The sequence below is a fragment of the Brassica napus genome, chromosome C3 (genome assembly GCF_020379485.1).
Source record: "Brassica napus cultivar Da-Ae chromosome C3, Da-Ae, whole genome shotgun sequence".
Taxonomy (NCBI): Eukaryota; Viridiplantae; Streptophyta; class Magnoliopsida; order Brassicales; family Brassicaceae; genus Brassica; species Brassica napus.
In genome coordinates, this window is record NC_063446.1 from 37,939,369 (window position 1) to 37,955,160 (window position 15,792).

At 37.4% G+C, this 15,792-nt stretch overlaps 2 protein-coding genes across 2 annotated transcripts; both read right to left on the reverse strand.

Moving 5' to 3' along the window:
- Positions 1-7,296: 7,296 nt before the first annotated feature.
- Positions 7,297-11,094, reverse strand: LOC125583539. Its single transcript, XM_048750620.1, has 3 exons — positions 9,351-11,094; positions 9,072-9,198; positions 7,297-8,952 (listed from the first exon to the last, which is right to left on the reverse strand). The coding sequence occupies exons 1-3, from the start codon at positions 9,560-9,562 to the stop codon at positions 8,629-8,631; spliced, it is 663 nt and encodes a 220-aa protein (XP_048606577.1). The 5' UTR covers positions 9,563-11,094; the 3' UTR covers positions 7,297-8,628.
- On the reverse strand, positions 10,775-13,289 carry LOC106349605. Its single transcript, XM_013789593.1, has 2 exons — positions 11,785-13,289; positions 10,775-11,114 (listed from the first exon to the last, which is right to left on the reverse strand). The coding sequence occupies exons 1-2, from the start codon at positions 13,287-13,289 to the stop codon at positions 10,775-10,777; spliced, it is 1,845 nt and encodes a 614-aa protein (XP_013645047.1).
- Positions 13,290-15,792: the final 2,503 nt, after the last annotated feature.

Genomic DNA, 15,792 nt, shown 5'->3' on the forward strand with positions numbered 1-15,792 from the left:
TTCTTTACAGAATGCATTGAATGGACCATCATACTCGCCTCCTCTGTCGTTTCTAACTACTTTAATAGTTGTTTTAAGCTGATTTTCGACCTCGAGTTTAAATTCTTTAAATTTTTCTAAGGTTTCATCTTTACTATGTAATAAATATACATAACAATATTTTGTGCAGTCATCTATGAAGGTCACAAAGTACTTTTTACCACCTCTAGTTTGTAAGTATTTTAAATCACATAAATCTGTGTGAATTAAATCTAGAGGTTTATTAGTTCTTTAAAAAGAGGTGATGGCGTTTTCGAGAGCTTAGTACTTCACATTTTTGTTTACTTATTTTGCATTTAGGAATTAGATTTAAATTCATTAATCTTTGTATACATTTGTAGTTTACATGGCCTAATCTTTCATGCCATATATTAAAAGACTCAACCAAATAAGCAACTGGCTCTTTCTTATTCATTGAAACTTTTGAAGCTACAACTTTCGGAGGGACTGTCATTACATTCAACTTGACAAGTCCACCCTTAACATACCCTCTTCCCAAATACATCCCATTTTTCCTAATCACGAGCTTGTCCGCCTCAAAATTTGTGGCGAATCCATTCTTGCTTAGCAAGGTTCCCGAGACCAGGTTCTTCCTCATGTCAGGCACATGCTTCACATTCGTCAGAGTGACCTCATGTCCAGATGTCATCTTCAAAATCACATTGCCGCGTCCTTCAATCTTGGAGACTGCAGTGTTTCCCATCTTGAGCTTCTCCTCAGTCATGCTTTTCTGATAGGTGCTGAACATCGCCCTATCGGTGCAAATGTGGGTGGTTGCACCAGTGTCATACCACCATTCCTTGGGGTTGTTGCTTTCAACCATGTTGGCTTCAGTCACCACAGCAACGAGATCCTCCTCTGTGAGATTTGCCTGAGCCTTCTCATCCTTGATCTTTTTGCGACACTCAACAGTCTTGTGCCCCACTTTGTGGCAGTAGTGACATTTCCCCCTGAACTTCTCCACATTCGCATTCGCATTGATTTCAATGCCTTTGTTCTTGAAGTTTTTTCCAGAAGCCTTCAGGGCTGCAGCAGTTTTGGAAGGCTTGGCAGGAGAATGGGCGTGTGCCTTTCCTTTGCCTTTGTGCTCAGCCATGTTGACACTGTGCTCCTTAGCAGTGACCTTGTCAGCAATTCGGTTTCTGGATTCCATCTGAAGCCTCATGATGAGCTCCTCGAGCCCCATCTTCTTCTTCTTGTGCTTCAAGTAGTTCTTGAAATCCGCATAGCTTGGAGGAAGCTTTTCAATGAAGCTGAGAGTTGTGAATGTCTCGCAGATGGACATTCCTTCAGCAGCGATTTCATGGCAAATGAGCTGAAGCGCTTCCACCTGATCCATGATGGGTTTTGAATCCACCATTTTGAAGTCGTGGAACTTTGAGACCACATACTTCTGGCAGCCAGCGTCCTCACCTCTGTACTTCTTGTCCAGTGATCTCCATAGCTCTTTCGCCGTGGGGATCTCACAGTAGACACGGTATAATGGGTCAATGAGACGATCCAAAATGTAACCTTTGCAGATGAAGTCGGAATGCACCCATATGTCAACAGTTGCAAGGCTGTGAACATCATCAATCCCGTACGGAATCAGGGGCTTGTCCTCCTGGATGAACTTTTCCAGTTTCATCGTTGTCAGGAAGAACATCATCTTCTTCTGCCACGTTTTGAAGCCTTTGCCATCAAACTTGTCTGGCATCAGTCCTTGAGTGAACAAGCTAGGTACAGCCGGAGGAGTTTGAACTGCCACCGGACCACTTGCAGTTGCTGATACTGAACCCGTCTGATAAAGACCAGCACCGAATAGGCTACGGCGAGTGGTTTCATCAGCAGCATTTCCCGCAGGGAGGATAGTGCTCGTTGTTGCTGCAGCGGTTGTCACGCCAGTTGCATCAGTTGCTGCAGCGTTGAGTGGAGTCTGAATGACATCCGTGGTGTCAATGGGGGTGTTGTTATCGTTCGTCATTGTTTTTCCTGTAGAGAAAACCATGAAGACGAACCAGTACTCCATTCAACAAATAACATATTATTTTAAAGAAAAATAATAGTTTAAAATCAATGTTCATTTTTGGTGTTTGTACCAAATCATATCGATATAAGTCTTAAGAAAACGTTTTGCAAACTCGCTTAGAAGCATTCGCAGAAACCATTTTTATAGTTGTTTCACAAACTCACTTAAGAAAGCGATTACTGAAACGATTCATGTATATAACGTTTTAAGAATGTATCAAAAACGTTTTGCGAAAAATGCTAGAAAGCAATCCGCAAAGCGTAATGAAATAAACAATAAACGTTTCGCGGAAGTGCTAAAAAGCAAATCGCAAACACGGTTCCAAAGCCCGTTTTTATAAATCGTTTTTCAACCCGATTAGAGCTTTAAACGTAAAGCGATTTTGAGTTAAGATTGTAGAAGCCGGAAAACCGGACTGACATAAACGATAAAATAAAAGCGATGTTAAGGAAAGAAACGAATGTAAAAACGAATACAAGAACGATAAGAAATCGTATTCGCAAAGAGACATGGAGTCGAGATATGATCTCTTTCCTTAACTCAAAATATTCGCTCCGTTAGTGAGACGAGACTGTACGAATATAGAGTCCCAGGATACAACCATGGCAGACGAATCACGCCTCACTCGTGATCGCCCTATCGAACTATAAACTCTACAAAACACTCTCGTATTTAAGACTTACGCTAAGGGATTTTCGCTGTTGGTTTGATGTGTCAAAAAATTAGCCCAATGAGAAGAGAGACAAGTTGTATTTAAAGAGATGGACGAGGAGCGACTTCCCGTAACTGTTTCATAACGTGCGCTCGTTAGTGGGGATTTGGCAAAGATCTCGGGAAGTTCAAGTTACGGACTTATTCCCCAAGACTCGCTATCTCTCTCTTTCTTATCTCGTTTAAATATTTCGAGAGGATAAACATCATGACGTTTTTATTTTCTAGACAAACTGCTTGTCGTTTCAAAATAAAATGCATGTTGTTTTTGAGATTTTAAATGGCAAAATGTTGAGCTTAACTTGGTCCAAGAAGAATATTTTTATCGAGCCGGAGGCCCAAGCCCAAGCCCAAGCCCAAGCCCAAGCCCAAGCCCAAGCCCAAGCCCAAGCCCATGCCCACGCCGAGCCGAGCCGGCCGGACGGCGGCGGCGGCGCGCGCGTGGGGATCCTTCCTCTCTCTCCAAGCTGTTTAACACATGATATCAAGTGACCATATATAAACACCTCATTTCTACTTGTTTCCACCGATGTGGGACAAGTATCTTCTTCTCGTTATTATTGTTTTTGGGCTGTTGAACACACATGCTCAATGTCATTTATTTTTCATAATTTCCATTAAAGCCCAATGGCTATAAATGGATCCAACACCACCATCTATAGTTGCTGAAAACAAGTTAAACAAACAAAGAATCCGGAAGTCTGGCTGTTCTTTCCTTCGGAATTGGATGTTTTTATTTATTACGTGTATATTTTGAGTTTTTAGTGTTTTATCATATTTCTATGTGCTTAATGCCCGTGTGGATGTTTTTGCAAACATATTGTTTCGAGCACAAAACATTTTATTTTCTCATGTAAATTAGACTAAATTGGTAAGAATGGATACTCGTAACAGTGTTACAAAAAAAAAAATACTCGTACACTACAAAAAGGTTAGTTTACATCATTTATTTTATATATTTGTATTAGTTATAAATGATCTAAAAAAAATTGTAATAACATTTAAATAAATGACTTTGCAAGTGGTGATGCAAATAATTGACATCACTTTATTTAATTGATATAACTATATATAGTAATATCAGTTTCGTTAAAGTGATACAAATTAGATACAAATTATAATAAATTATATCAATTTATTGAACTGATGCTAAATTAGTTAATATTAACATCAGTTATGTAAAGAAATGCTAAATTATTTATTTTGTTTCATTTATAAATAAATGATTCAAAATAGTATCATTTTTTTTTTGCAGTGGTACGTAACAGTTTACTTATCTGCCAAAACTTAGTTTAAACTTATGTGTTGTCGACATATGTTTCTCTATGGTCACACATCGATAAATGAGTACAAGTATTTTTATAAACTTTTAAATACGTGTACAGGATATACATGTTCATTAGCATTATACAAGATGAGCGATGCGAGGAAGAAGATGAGACGGACAAGTATGTGGAATGGATCGAGGCTTGTTTGTATTCGGAAGACTGTGATATACGTGAGAGTTTGTGGGGGCACATTGAGATTCAGTGAACTGTCATCAACTGTATCATGACCCTGTCCCTAATTAATGATCTTCTTCTTCCTCTTCACATGACTAGACTAACCAAAACGCTGCTCGGCAAGATTTAATTATAACTTCGTCTTCTTCTGTACGTACTCGTCATTTTTATTAACTTCTCTTTGTATTATAATCATAAGTCAAAACCCTTGCTGGATCTATGAAATTTCGACGATTGGGATGGTTTGAAATTATTGTAAATATTAGTTTAGCATATTTGATTCTCATCTACGTAAAGGAAATATTTAACTTCTAGATGTTAAAACTAGAGAGAGGATAAAGTAACTGATAGAACTGGACTACTGGTACTCACTGCCAGCTAATATCGAGTGCACTTTGATTACCAGCTAAAGAATCTATAGTTGAACCGGATTTCAACTTCTCTCTTAATCTGAGTAGTTTGGTGTTATTTTATTTTAAGATAATTCTTAATTAAGCATTTGGAGCATAACAAGAAAAAGGGAGGTTAAACATAAACAAAGATTGACCTGATTCGGTTCTCAAGGTGAATGTATGACAAAGAGAAGGGGCCAAGACCACGTGAATTCTCCAAGCATTATCATACGTGTCTCTTTCTAAAGCATCCACGTGTCCATGTTACCATCGCTTGGCGACCCAGGCATCTTTTCCATATGCTCCAAAAATAAAAATATGAAAGAAAATAATTGTTCCTAAAAACAAAATTTTACAATTATACTTACTGACAAAATGTAATTTGTTATTAATTTGGAAAGGCTTATGGACTACAGTTTATTTTAATAATGATAATACATGGTGTGTCATATAGAGAATAAGCTTAAATCAGGGGATGCGGTGCAGATGCAGATTTTGATGCAGAAAATGTTTTTTTTTTTCATGTACACATAGTTTATTTTAATTTTGGGGAACAGTTATTTTGACTTTCGCAAGAAAGCATATGATTGTCTAATTAAGGACAATTCCTCGATTCATTTTATAATCATACCAGGTCGATTTAATACCACTTTAGTTTAGAAGACCACAGTTATGTCTTTTTTCTTTTTTATTTATAGTGAATACCGTATATATTAAATATACCGAAAAGAATTTTGAAATGATTTAGGAATTTTCCTGGCAGCTATAAAATATATATATATCAATGCGCCAATGTCCAATTATTTGACCTGATTGAGATTTGAGAATCTGTAGCTAAAAAATGTATAGTTGATTGAAAATCTATATTTTTCTCAAAACTGAATAATAATTTATTTTTATCGTACGTAGGGAGATTTTGTTTGCATTGCATGAAATCGGTGGACAGCCCATAGTTTAGCAATATTCTCTCATCAAAACCGCTTTTCACTTTTCGTTGTTCACTCCTTTTTTATTATAAACTTGGAAAGGACATTTTTCTTTCTTCGGGCCCGACTGTGGACGCCTAAGTTTTTTTTTTTTTTTTCGATAACTCTGGTATCTGGGCAGCCACGTTCCCAACTATCCCCGTAAGGGGTCCAGCGCCCCAACGGAAGAGATGTTAAATCCGCTGTGGCCGGGGCTCGAAGTCGTGATGGCGGGCAGCTCAGCCGAGGTTCCTTTACCACCAGACCACGAGGCCCGGTTACGCCTAAGTTATATACTTTAATTCTTTAATTATACGATTTAGGTTAAGCACGTTAACAAATAAAACATTTAGGGTAAAGGGATGACTAATACAATGTACACGAGGAATACACTTTGGAAAAACCGAGAAATGTTTTTATCTAACGATGTTAAGACCCATGCCTCTTAGATTTGGTTTACACTGCGTATGTGCAAATTGCTAGTCGAACATATTGGAGAAACTGAAGACCCCAGCTAGATTACCCGTACATATCAAAAATATAAATTATGAATCAAATTACATCATTTATCTTTCCCGACGACTATTCTAAAACCGGAGTTCATGGCTCTATTGTATCTCACCCAGGCCCGGCCCAGTCAGAGCCGGCTCAAGTGGTGGGGCCAGCAGGGCGACCGTCCAAGGCCCATGGCAAAATGGGTCCATAATTTTTTTTTGTATAGCGCTAAATTTTTTGGTTTCAGAGATTATCATTTAGGTGTTTCAAATCTCCATATGGCCGACTGAAATGGGCAGCGGTCTTGAATAAGTTTTTGCAATTTTTCAGTTTTAGGCTCTAAAAAGTTATGTTTGCTTGTTTTGTACACGGTCATAAGAAATTAATTATGTATAATGCTTGTAGAGCTAAACCGGAACCATACTATGATACCATTATTATTTGGTTATTTGTTAACACGTTTTCATCAAAGATCATTGGACGCTAAGAATGTCAGGAAGAAAACTCATTAGAGTAGGCCCTTATAGATTCACAAGTGTTTGTGAATGCATTTGATAACGTGTTCTGTTTTCTTAATATATTTTTGTTTCTTAGATACAATTCAACTTATATTTACCGGTCTTTCTCATCTTTGCTTTTTTTTCTTTTGGACTTTCAGATTCCTATTCCTAAGTGTTATATTTACTTTTATTTGAATTTTTTTATTTAATCACACAAAAGGTGCTTCAAGTAGATTTGTGGCTTAAGTGCTGATTAATTCAGGTTTGATAGTATGAATAGCATTTCTCAGTCAAATGATTTGTTTTGGCTATGCCATTAATTTCGGTTGGTTTTAGATTATAAGATTAGTTATTTCAGTGAGCATAACAAGATGTTACACATTTGTTTTGCTTGTTTTGATAAACATCATTGCCTTACTTTCTTGCAATAAGCCATATTTTTTTTTTTTTTTTTTTTTTTTTTTTTTTTGTAGTTGAAAAAAAAAAAAAAAAAAAAAGCCATATTTTTTTTTGCTTTAAGGGACACATTTTTTTTTTGCCCCAGGACCTACGGAGAGTTTAAGCCGGCCCTGGGCCCACACTAGTAAAAAAAACTGAAATAGCAACGACATATAATCGTGGCTATAGGGGAATTTTCGTAGCTATATGGAGATTTTGCTACGAAAAGCCACGTTTCTGTTTTCGTAGCTATACGATCGTAGCCATTTTTGTATCGTAGCAAAATCGTAGCAAATTGATACGACCTTGCTACGAAAAGAAACGTGGCAAGTTGCTACGTTTTGCTACGTTATTATTCGTAGCATCTTGCTACGTTTTGCTACAAAAAGAAACGTGGCAAGTTGCTACGTTTTGCTACGTTATTATTCGTAGCATCTTGCTACGTTTTGCTACGTTAATATTCGTAGCATCTTCGCATATTGCAACGAAATAAAATGGAAACAAAGTTTTCATTTGTTTCCTTTTGGTCCGATTTTCCTATTTGGTTTTGGTTCTAAACAATATAAAGAAGAAGCAAGAACAGAAAGGGAATATATTACATTAGCTTAACAAAGTTCAAAAGATCCACAAAACATTCAAACATTCAAACATTCAAAAGGTTCAAAACAAGAAACCATAATACATAAACTGCCACATCTACACCTACAATCCAAGTTCATTACACCACCTATCTAAAGCCAAATTGGTAGTGGTGATGAGATGTTGAGGTTGTGCATCACCTGGAGCTTGAGGCTGATCGTGAGGTGGAGTTGGAGCTTGACCGTGATCTTCAGGTTGAGCTTGACCGTGAGTTGGAGCTGCAGAATGAGAGGGAGAGTGATGCTGAGACTGACTTGCTTGCGCAGCAGAAGCTTGAGGCTGAAGAAGTTGCAGAATCATGTTGAGAGTTGACTGAGTTTGAGCTGTGCCTTCATTGAAGTCAGTCTTCAAAGCATTAACATCAGACTTGATTTCCTGTGTGAGAGTCTCCAAGCCAGAAACCCGCATCTCCATGTTTATGCCTCGCTTGAGTGCAGCAGGGACAGACTCAGAAGGACACTTGTTCTTGTACTGAAGATTGCCAAGACCATAGATGGTGCCCCTGCGTGTCTGTCCACGCTGAAAATTACAAACACAAGACAATTAGCTTTAAATATACAGACACAAGAACAATCAGTCATAAATATATAGCAGAAGGCGCTTTGAATATACAGAGAACAATACTAAGACAATGAGCAGAAGAGATTATTACCTTGATGTATTCTTCGTTTAGGAGAAGGCGCTTTGAAGTGCTTGTGGCAGCCGTTGAGTCAGTTTGGCTATCTCCAAGAGGAGATCCATCTTGTAGCATCTCTTCAACCGCTTGCTCAACCTCCAGAACCAGTGCCTCTGCTCGTTCGTCAAGGAAGGTCCCATCTTTGCGGAAGTGAGTCTTCCTCACAAGGTCGGGATATGAAACTGGTCCCTCCAGACCTTCTTCAACAACCTACAACAAAGGGAAGAAGAGAAAGTTAGATAATTAGCAGTTAAAGGAAGGAATTAAATAGAAATGGGAATGAGAGATGGTAAGCTGACCATGTTATACGCAATATTTGCGAAGGTGCGTGGTCCTGCACCATGGACGTGCATCTTCAGCCCTGGAGGAGCAGCACAACGAGATTCAGCTGCTGATTGGCTCTTGGCTTTTGCTTCAGCTATGGACCAATTCGCAAGGATTGTTTCCCAGTCAGTAGCGCTGATGTAACTTGGCTGCTTGTTCTTTTGTCTTTTCTGGCTGATGCGTCCGCAGATAGTCACTTGAGTCTGAAGCTTCCATTTGTAGTAGATTTCATCATGAAATTGGTCTTCCCAGTAGTATTGTTGCTACAAAAAAAGAGAAGTAATTAGAATAGCAAAGACATTGAGTAATTAATAATGAAAATGAGAATTGAGTAATTAATAATGAAAATGAGAATTGGGAATAGAAGTTCACGATCACTTACAATGAAAGAGTGCCACCAACTTGTTCTCTTCTCCACTGGAACCTTTAACCAGCTTTGCCACGGCCCCCAGAAGTTTCCCTGCCATGTTGCTCTTATAAACTCATGGACTTCAGGATCAACTCCGATCCTGCAAAGACAATACAAAAACCTTAACCGAAAGTAGTGTCTTGTCTGTTCAAATAATAAAGACTTAATCGCTTGTAAAAATTGATACTTAAAGGTTAAGCTCACGGTACATATTACATAACACGAGATTTGTAACAACACCCATTTACTTACCACAATGCTCCATTGATCTTATCAGGATGGAGGTGTGGCTGATTAATTCGGGTTGGAGCACGTAGCAGCGCCTCTTCTGTTCTCGTCGCATAGGTTGGAGGAGGAGGAGGAGGAGGAGCCGCAGATGAAGTTGAAGAGCCGACCACTCCAGGAGGTCTTGTTGGTTGAGAAGAAGCAGGAGTCCTACCAGGAGGCATTGAAGCGGCTCTCATTTGCGGTCTCACGTTTCTTACATCTGCAGAAAGAGAAACAGAAGAAGCGTTAAGATTGAAAAACTGAAAAGCCTAACTTGTAACCGAAAAGAAAACACTAAATCAAAACCCTACTCAAAATCAACAGCAACACCAAACCCCTAAACGAAACCCAATTCAAAACCCAAATAGAAACCCAAATTTAAACCGCAGAACAAATTGAAAGCGAATCCCAAATCGAAACCCTTATTTGAAACCCAACCTAAACCCAAATCGAAACCCTTATTTGAAACCTAAATCGTAACCCTAATTTGAAACCCGAAATTGCAATACAAACTCTAACTGAAACCGCAACCCAAATTGAAAGCGAATCCCAAACCTAAACCCTAATTTGAAACCCAAATCAAAACCCTAATAAAAACCGAAAGAGAATCCTAAATCGAAACCCTAATCAATAAACAGAGAAATTGAGACCTTACCTTCAAGATTCAAGCCTGGAGGGCGAGAACGACGACGGTCGTTGGATGCGTTTGCGGAGGAATTAGGCATGAAAGACGAGAGATTGAGAGAGAACGAGAGAGCTATAAGAGAGATCGAGGGATTAGAGAGATCAAGAGAGAGATGAGATCGAGGGATTAGAGAGATCGAGAGAGATGAGAGCTCGAAGAGTCGAGACACGGGAGAGAGAGAAGAAAGGTTTGTCTTTAGGAAATTAGGGATATTTTGTCTAAGTATAGAAAATGGGTTTGGGCTTAAATTTTTAGAGGGAATTGAATTTGGGTTTAGAATTTTAGAGGGAATTAATTTTGGGTTTAGAAATTTAGAGGGATTTGGAGGGAATCGAAGGTTTAGAAATTTAGGGGTTAATTAGGGTTTAAATAGGGTTTATAGGTAAGGTTTACGTTTTGATAAAAAAAAATAGGTTTAATTAGGTTTATAAATAGGGTTTAGATTTTGATTAGAAAATAATTAGGTTTTATATAAAAGGTTTAGATAAAGTTAATATTTTGATTAGAAAAATTAGAGTTTATAGATAGAGTTTAGTGTTTTCCGGAAAAAATATTAAGATTAAATAGGGTTTATATTGCACATTCATATATCTTACAAAACACTAAAAACTTATATTATACATTCACATATTTTACAAATCTTTAAGAACTTAATTATATTATACATTCATATATCTTACAAAATATTAAGAACTTAATGATATTATACAATCATAATAAAACACTAAGAACTTGAATCAGACCCTGAATCAGAATCGGTACATGCCGGTTCTAACTCATCTTCAGAAACATATTCGTCATTGGGCGGAACAACCGGCGTAGAATCATAATCTGAATCATCTTCCACAACATAAGTTTCAAATCGTAACATTTCACTTGGTGCAACAACTTGGTCGTGTGTATCATCTTGTAGCGCAGTAAGAGCATCTTCAGAAGTTTCTCGAACCCCTCTAGGCACAACTTTCGTACATGCCCACCAATCGTTTGCTGATGTGCCTCGAACCCGCGGATAAGGAATGAAATAAAATGAATATCTCCAGGTTGCAAAACGGTAGCAGGCACTTCTGGATTTCCAAAGTGATGTGCAAAAGCTCTAGAAATCTCCTCGGTAAGACATTGGGAAATAATGGAACCTGCAATATGTGCCTTATTTCTAACCTTTTTCTTCAGATGGTACATGTATCTTTCGAAAGGATACATCCATCTATATTGCACTGGACCACCTAGAGCAGCTTCATCTGGCAAATGCATAACGAGATGCTCCATAACATCAAAAAACGAAATGTGGAAAAATCTTTTCCAAATTACAAAGCTTCACCGCAATGTTTTCTTTTAAAATGGCGACATCTTCTTCTTTTAGTACTTTTGCAGAGATATCCCGAAAGAAGAGTGCGATTTCTACACAAAATATTTTGAGTTAGTGCAGGCAATAATAGTAAAACTTATAATATTAAAAAAAAAACTAACCTGAAATTGCGATGTGGACATTTTTTGGAAGTAACTCCTTAAACGCAAATGGGAGAAGTCGTTGCATGATGACATGGCAATCATGACTTTTTAGGCCTGAAAGCTTCGAATTCGTCTCGTCTATACATCTACTAAACTTTGAAGCATACCCATCTGGAAATTTTATATCTTCCTTCAACCATCGCAAGAATTCTTTTTTTTTCTTCCTTTGACAACCAAAATATCGGGACCGGCATCTTTCCATCATCTTTGATATGTAACTCTTGCCTTCTGCACAAATCAGGTAGATCCATCCTCGACTTTGCATTATCTTTAGTCTTCCCAGGAACATTAAGCACCGTGTTGATAAGATTATCAAAGAAATTTTTCTCAACGTGCATGAAGTCAACGTTGTGGCGAAGAAGAAGGTTTTCCCAATACGGTAATTCCCAAAAGATACTCTTCTTCACCCAATTATGATCTTTTCCGTAGCCTTCTATGTTACTTCCAGGTTTCTCGTGTCCGTTACCTCCATATTCAACCGTTTTCTTCAGCCCAACGATGTTGTTGATTCTTTCATAGCGAATTTCTTCTCCCGTCAACCATGGTGGAGGATCATCACTTATTGTCTTCCCCCTTCGAAACGCTTGAACATTTCTCCTGTAAGGATGCTCTTTAGGTAGAAACATTCGATGACAATCAAACCAGCTATGCTTCCTTCCGTGTTTCAACCAAAATGACTTTGTATCATCGAGACAATATGGACAAGCTAAACGACCATGAGTCATCCAACCTGACATCATGCCATAAGCAGGAAAGTCATTAATTGTCCACATTAATGTGGCTCGCATCGTGAATGTTTCCTTTCTCGAGATATCGTATGTTTCTGCCCCGTGACTCCATAAACTTTGCAATTCTTCAATTAGCGGCTGCAGATATATATCAATGCTCTTCTTTGGATGTCTTGGCCCGGGAACTAGGACGGATAAAAAGAAATATTCTCTTTTCATACACATCCCAGGAGGTAAGTTATACGGAGTAACAATTACTGGCCAGACCGAATGTGCTTCACCACTCATACCAACTGGGTTAAATCCATCTGTTGCTAAGCCTAGATATATATTCCGACTTTCTTCAGTGAAATCAGGATATACCTTGTTAAAATGCTTCCAAGCTGCTCCATCAGAAGGGTGATGCATTTCTCCTTCGGGCGACTCATGTTCTGCGTTCCATCGCATTTGTGCTGCAGTTTCTTCAAGTTGGTACAATCGCTTCAACCTCTCCGTAATAGGCATGTAAAACATTCTTTGTTTGGGCCGCTTTTTCCCCTTTCCATGGTTCTGGTGATATCTATCTTTCCCGCAAAATCGACACACCACCAAATCTTTATCTTCCTTCCAAAATAACATGTAGTTATCTTCACAAACATCAATCTTCAGAACAGGAAGACCAAGCGCCTTTGTCAACTTCTTCATCTCATAATATGATTCAGGAGCTTTGTTTGGTTGTGGCAGAACATCTCTAAACGTTTGTGATATCTCATCCAAACACGACTCCGGTAAATTATGATCGGTTTTTACTTTCATTAAACGTGACGCCAAGTATAACTGAGAAATACCTTCTACACATCCTTCGTATAATGGTTCATTAGCGGCTTCGAATGCTTGAAACACGCCATCTCCATATTGATCTTCATTGGGTGCTTCCATCACATCCTCCAATACTCCTTCCATAACATTCGGATAGTTTTCCTGGTATGGTTCTTCTTCCGTATGCAGTGTGCCTTCTCCCATAAATTGACCTCCCGTGGATGATTCGCCAACGTCATAGTAATTTTCTCCATGGCTTGACCATAAATAATAATTACTTTTGAACCCGACTCGGTAAAGATGGCGAGATACGGTTCTCGAGTCCCGTTGTTTTCGGTTTTCACATCTTGCACAAGGACATAACATGGTTTTCCCCTCAATAAAAGAAGTTTGATTGGAAGCAAATGCGATAAAAAAAATCAACACCTTCCTTAAACTCACGAGAAACACAATTATTGACCGGATCAAAGCGTCGATCCATCCACTCTCTCGAATAAAAATAATCAGACATTGTACTCACGATTTCAACACCAACACATTTGAAAGAAAGCGTTTTATGTTTGATATCTCACTCGTTGTTATGAGAGTGGAGTGCTTGGTTGTTTTTATATAAAACACCTTGCTACGAAATCTGCCACGAAATGCTACGAAAAATGCTACGAAAAATGCTACGAAAATTTTTCGTAGCTTGCTCAAAATATCTTGAATTATTTTGCCTGCACATTGTCGGACCGAGGGGACGTTGCATTCAGAAAAAAACCACGATCTTTGCTACGAAAAGGTCTCGTGGCTTATTACGTTTTGTATTTTTCTCCCGACACTTGCGCACGATGGATGATGGGACGTTTCTTTCGGTGGGTTGCTACGAATTTGCTACGATTTTGGTAACCGTAGCTACGTTTTCTTTTTTAAAATGAATTAAAACTAAACTTACGATAGAATCGAAACAATTCGTAGCTAGGTTAAACACGAAATGACACATTAGTGAAACGTAGTAAATTGCTACGTTATTTTTAGTAGCAAAATCGTAGCAACCGCTAGCTACGATTTTTGTACGTAGCACATTCGTAGCAAATTAGCTACGATTTTGTTACGATTTGCTACGTTTATGTTTTCGTAGCTAAAACGTAGCAAATCCGTAGCTTTTCTATTGCTAGCTACGATTGTACCGTAGCAACTTCGTTGCTATTTGAGTTTTTTTTACTAGTGCCAGTACATACTACTGCCTAAAGCACAAATATATTTGGCGCCCCTCATGAATCAAACCCAGCACTAGCGACCACTTATGATGACATGTAACCACTAGACCACAAGCGAACTTTGTTATTTATGGTGCCCCTAAAATGTTAATCTAAATTGGTGCCTAAAGTACCAGCTTCCCCAACTTTATGTCAGGGCCGGCCCTGATCTCACCAGAAATGTAATGGAGAAACAACCAACATCTCTGTTTTCTTTCGAAGAGATGAGAATACTTCTCTCTCAAGCGAAGCGAGCATTATCAAAGACGGTTTTCAACTCTTCTCAAATCCCATTGTTGGATACTTCAATAATGGTATCAACCTGACATTTTTATTCTTTCGAATCCTGGGTTTAAGATTTCAAGTGAAGTTTTTATACGAGTCTATTCTCTCTTTTACCACCTCTATCTTTCGTTTTATTTTAAGGTCATCTTTGGTTATAATTGTCTAAGCTCTTTAATTTAATATAAGTATTTGGTATTCACGAAAAAAAAAGAATCAAATTAAAAGTTCAACTGGAAATTAATTGTGTATGCTGAAAGCCACAAATATATCTTTAAAATTGCTTTTAGTTCAGTATTATTTTGCATCTACAATAATATTTTAAAACCAAAACTGCACAAACTCATCTCTATTTTATAGAAAATAGAGATTGCTATTTTCCTCTATATAGGGAAGAAATAACAATCTATTTTTTATCTATTTTTTTAAAGAAAAATTTCATCTCTATTTTAGAAAATAACAAAGTACACTGGAAATGACATATAACTTTCACTATTATTGCATCTAGAAGTAAATAACTCAATATTTGTGCACTTTATACGATATAGAGATTTACAGTTTACTAAAAAGTTCAGGTTGCAATCTAGATGCTAATTAAATGACTAAATCACAAATTCAAAATAATATCTGAATGTATCTAGTTTACTAGATGACTTCCCGCGATATCGCAGGATAAAAAAATCATTTAAATACACTTGAGGTAAATAAGTTTTCAGGCAATTAATTCTCTTAAATAACTATTTTTAGGTTTTTGTCACAAATTAGCTTTTAATAAAGAAAATAACAAAAATAGCTCATTTTTATTTTGAATTTTTTTTTTTTTAAAATTTGAAATCATATCCTCAAAACTACACCCCTTAACTCTAAACCCTAAGTATAGATTAGTTAACCATAGGATATCAATGTATTTTTATTCTTTAATAAAATTTCTTTTAGTCATTTTTATCATTGAGAGATATATTTGTGACAAAAACTTTAAAAAGACTATCATAGAGAATTTCTCTTACAATTTTTATTTCTTTCATAATTATGAGACGAGAAATTCCCTAGGATAACTCTTTTTAAATTTTTACTACAGAAATAATCCCCAGTGAAAAAAAATGACCAAAACAAGTTTTATTAAAAAAGTAAAAATACATTTATACCAAAGGTTAACTAATCTATACTTAGGGTTTAGAGTTAAGGGG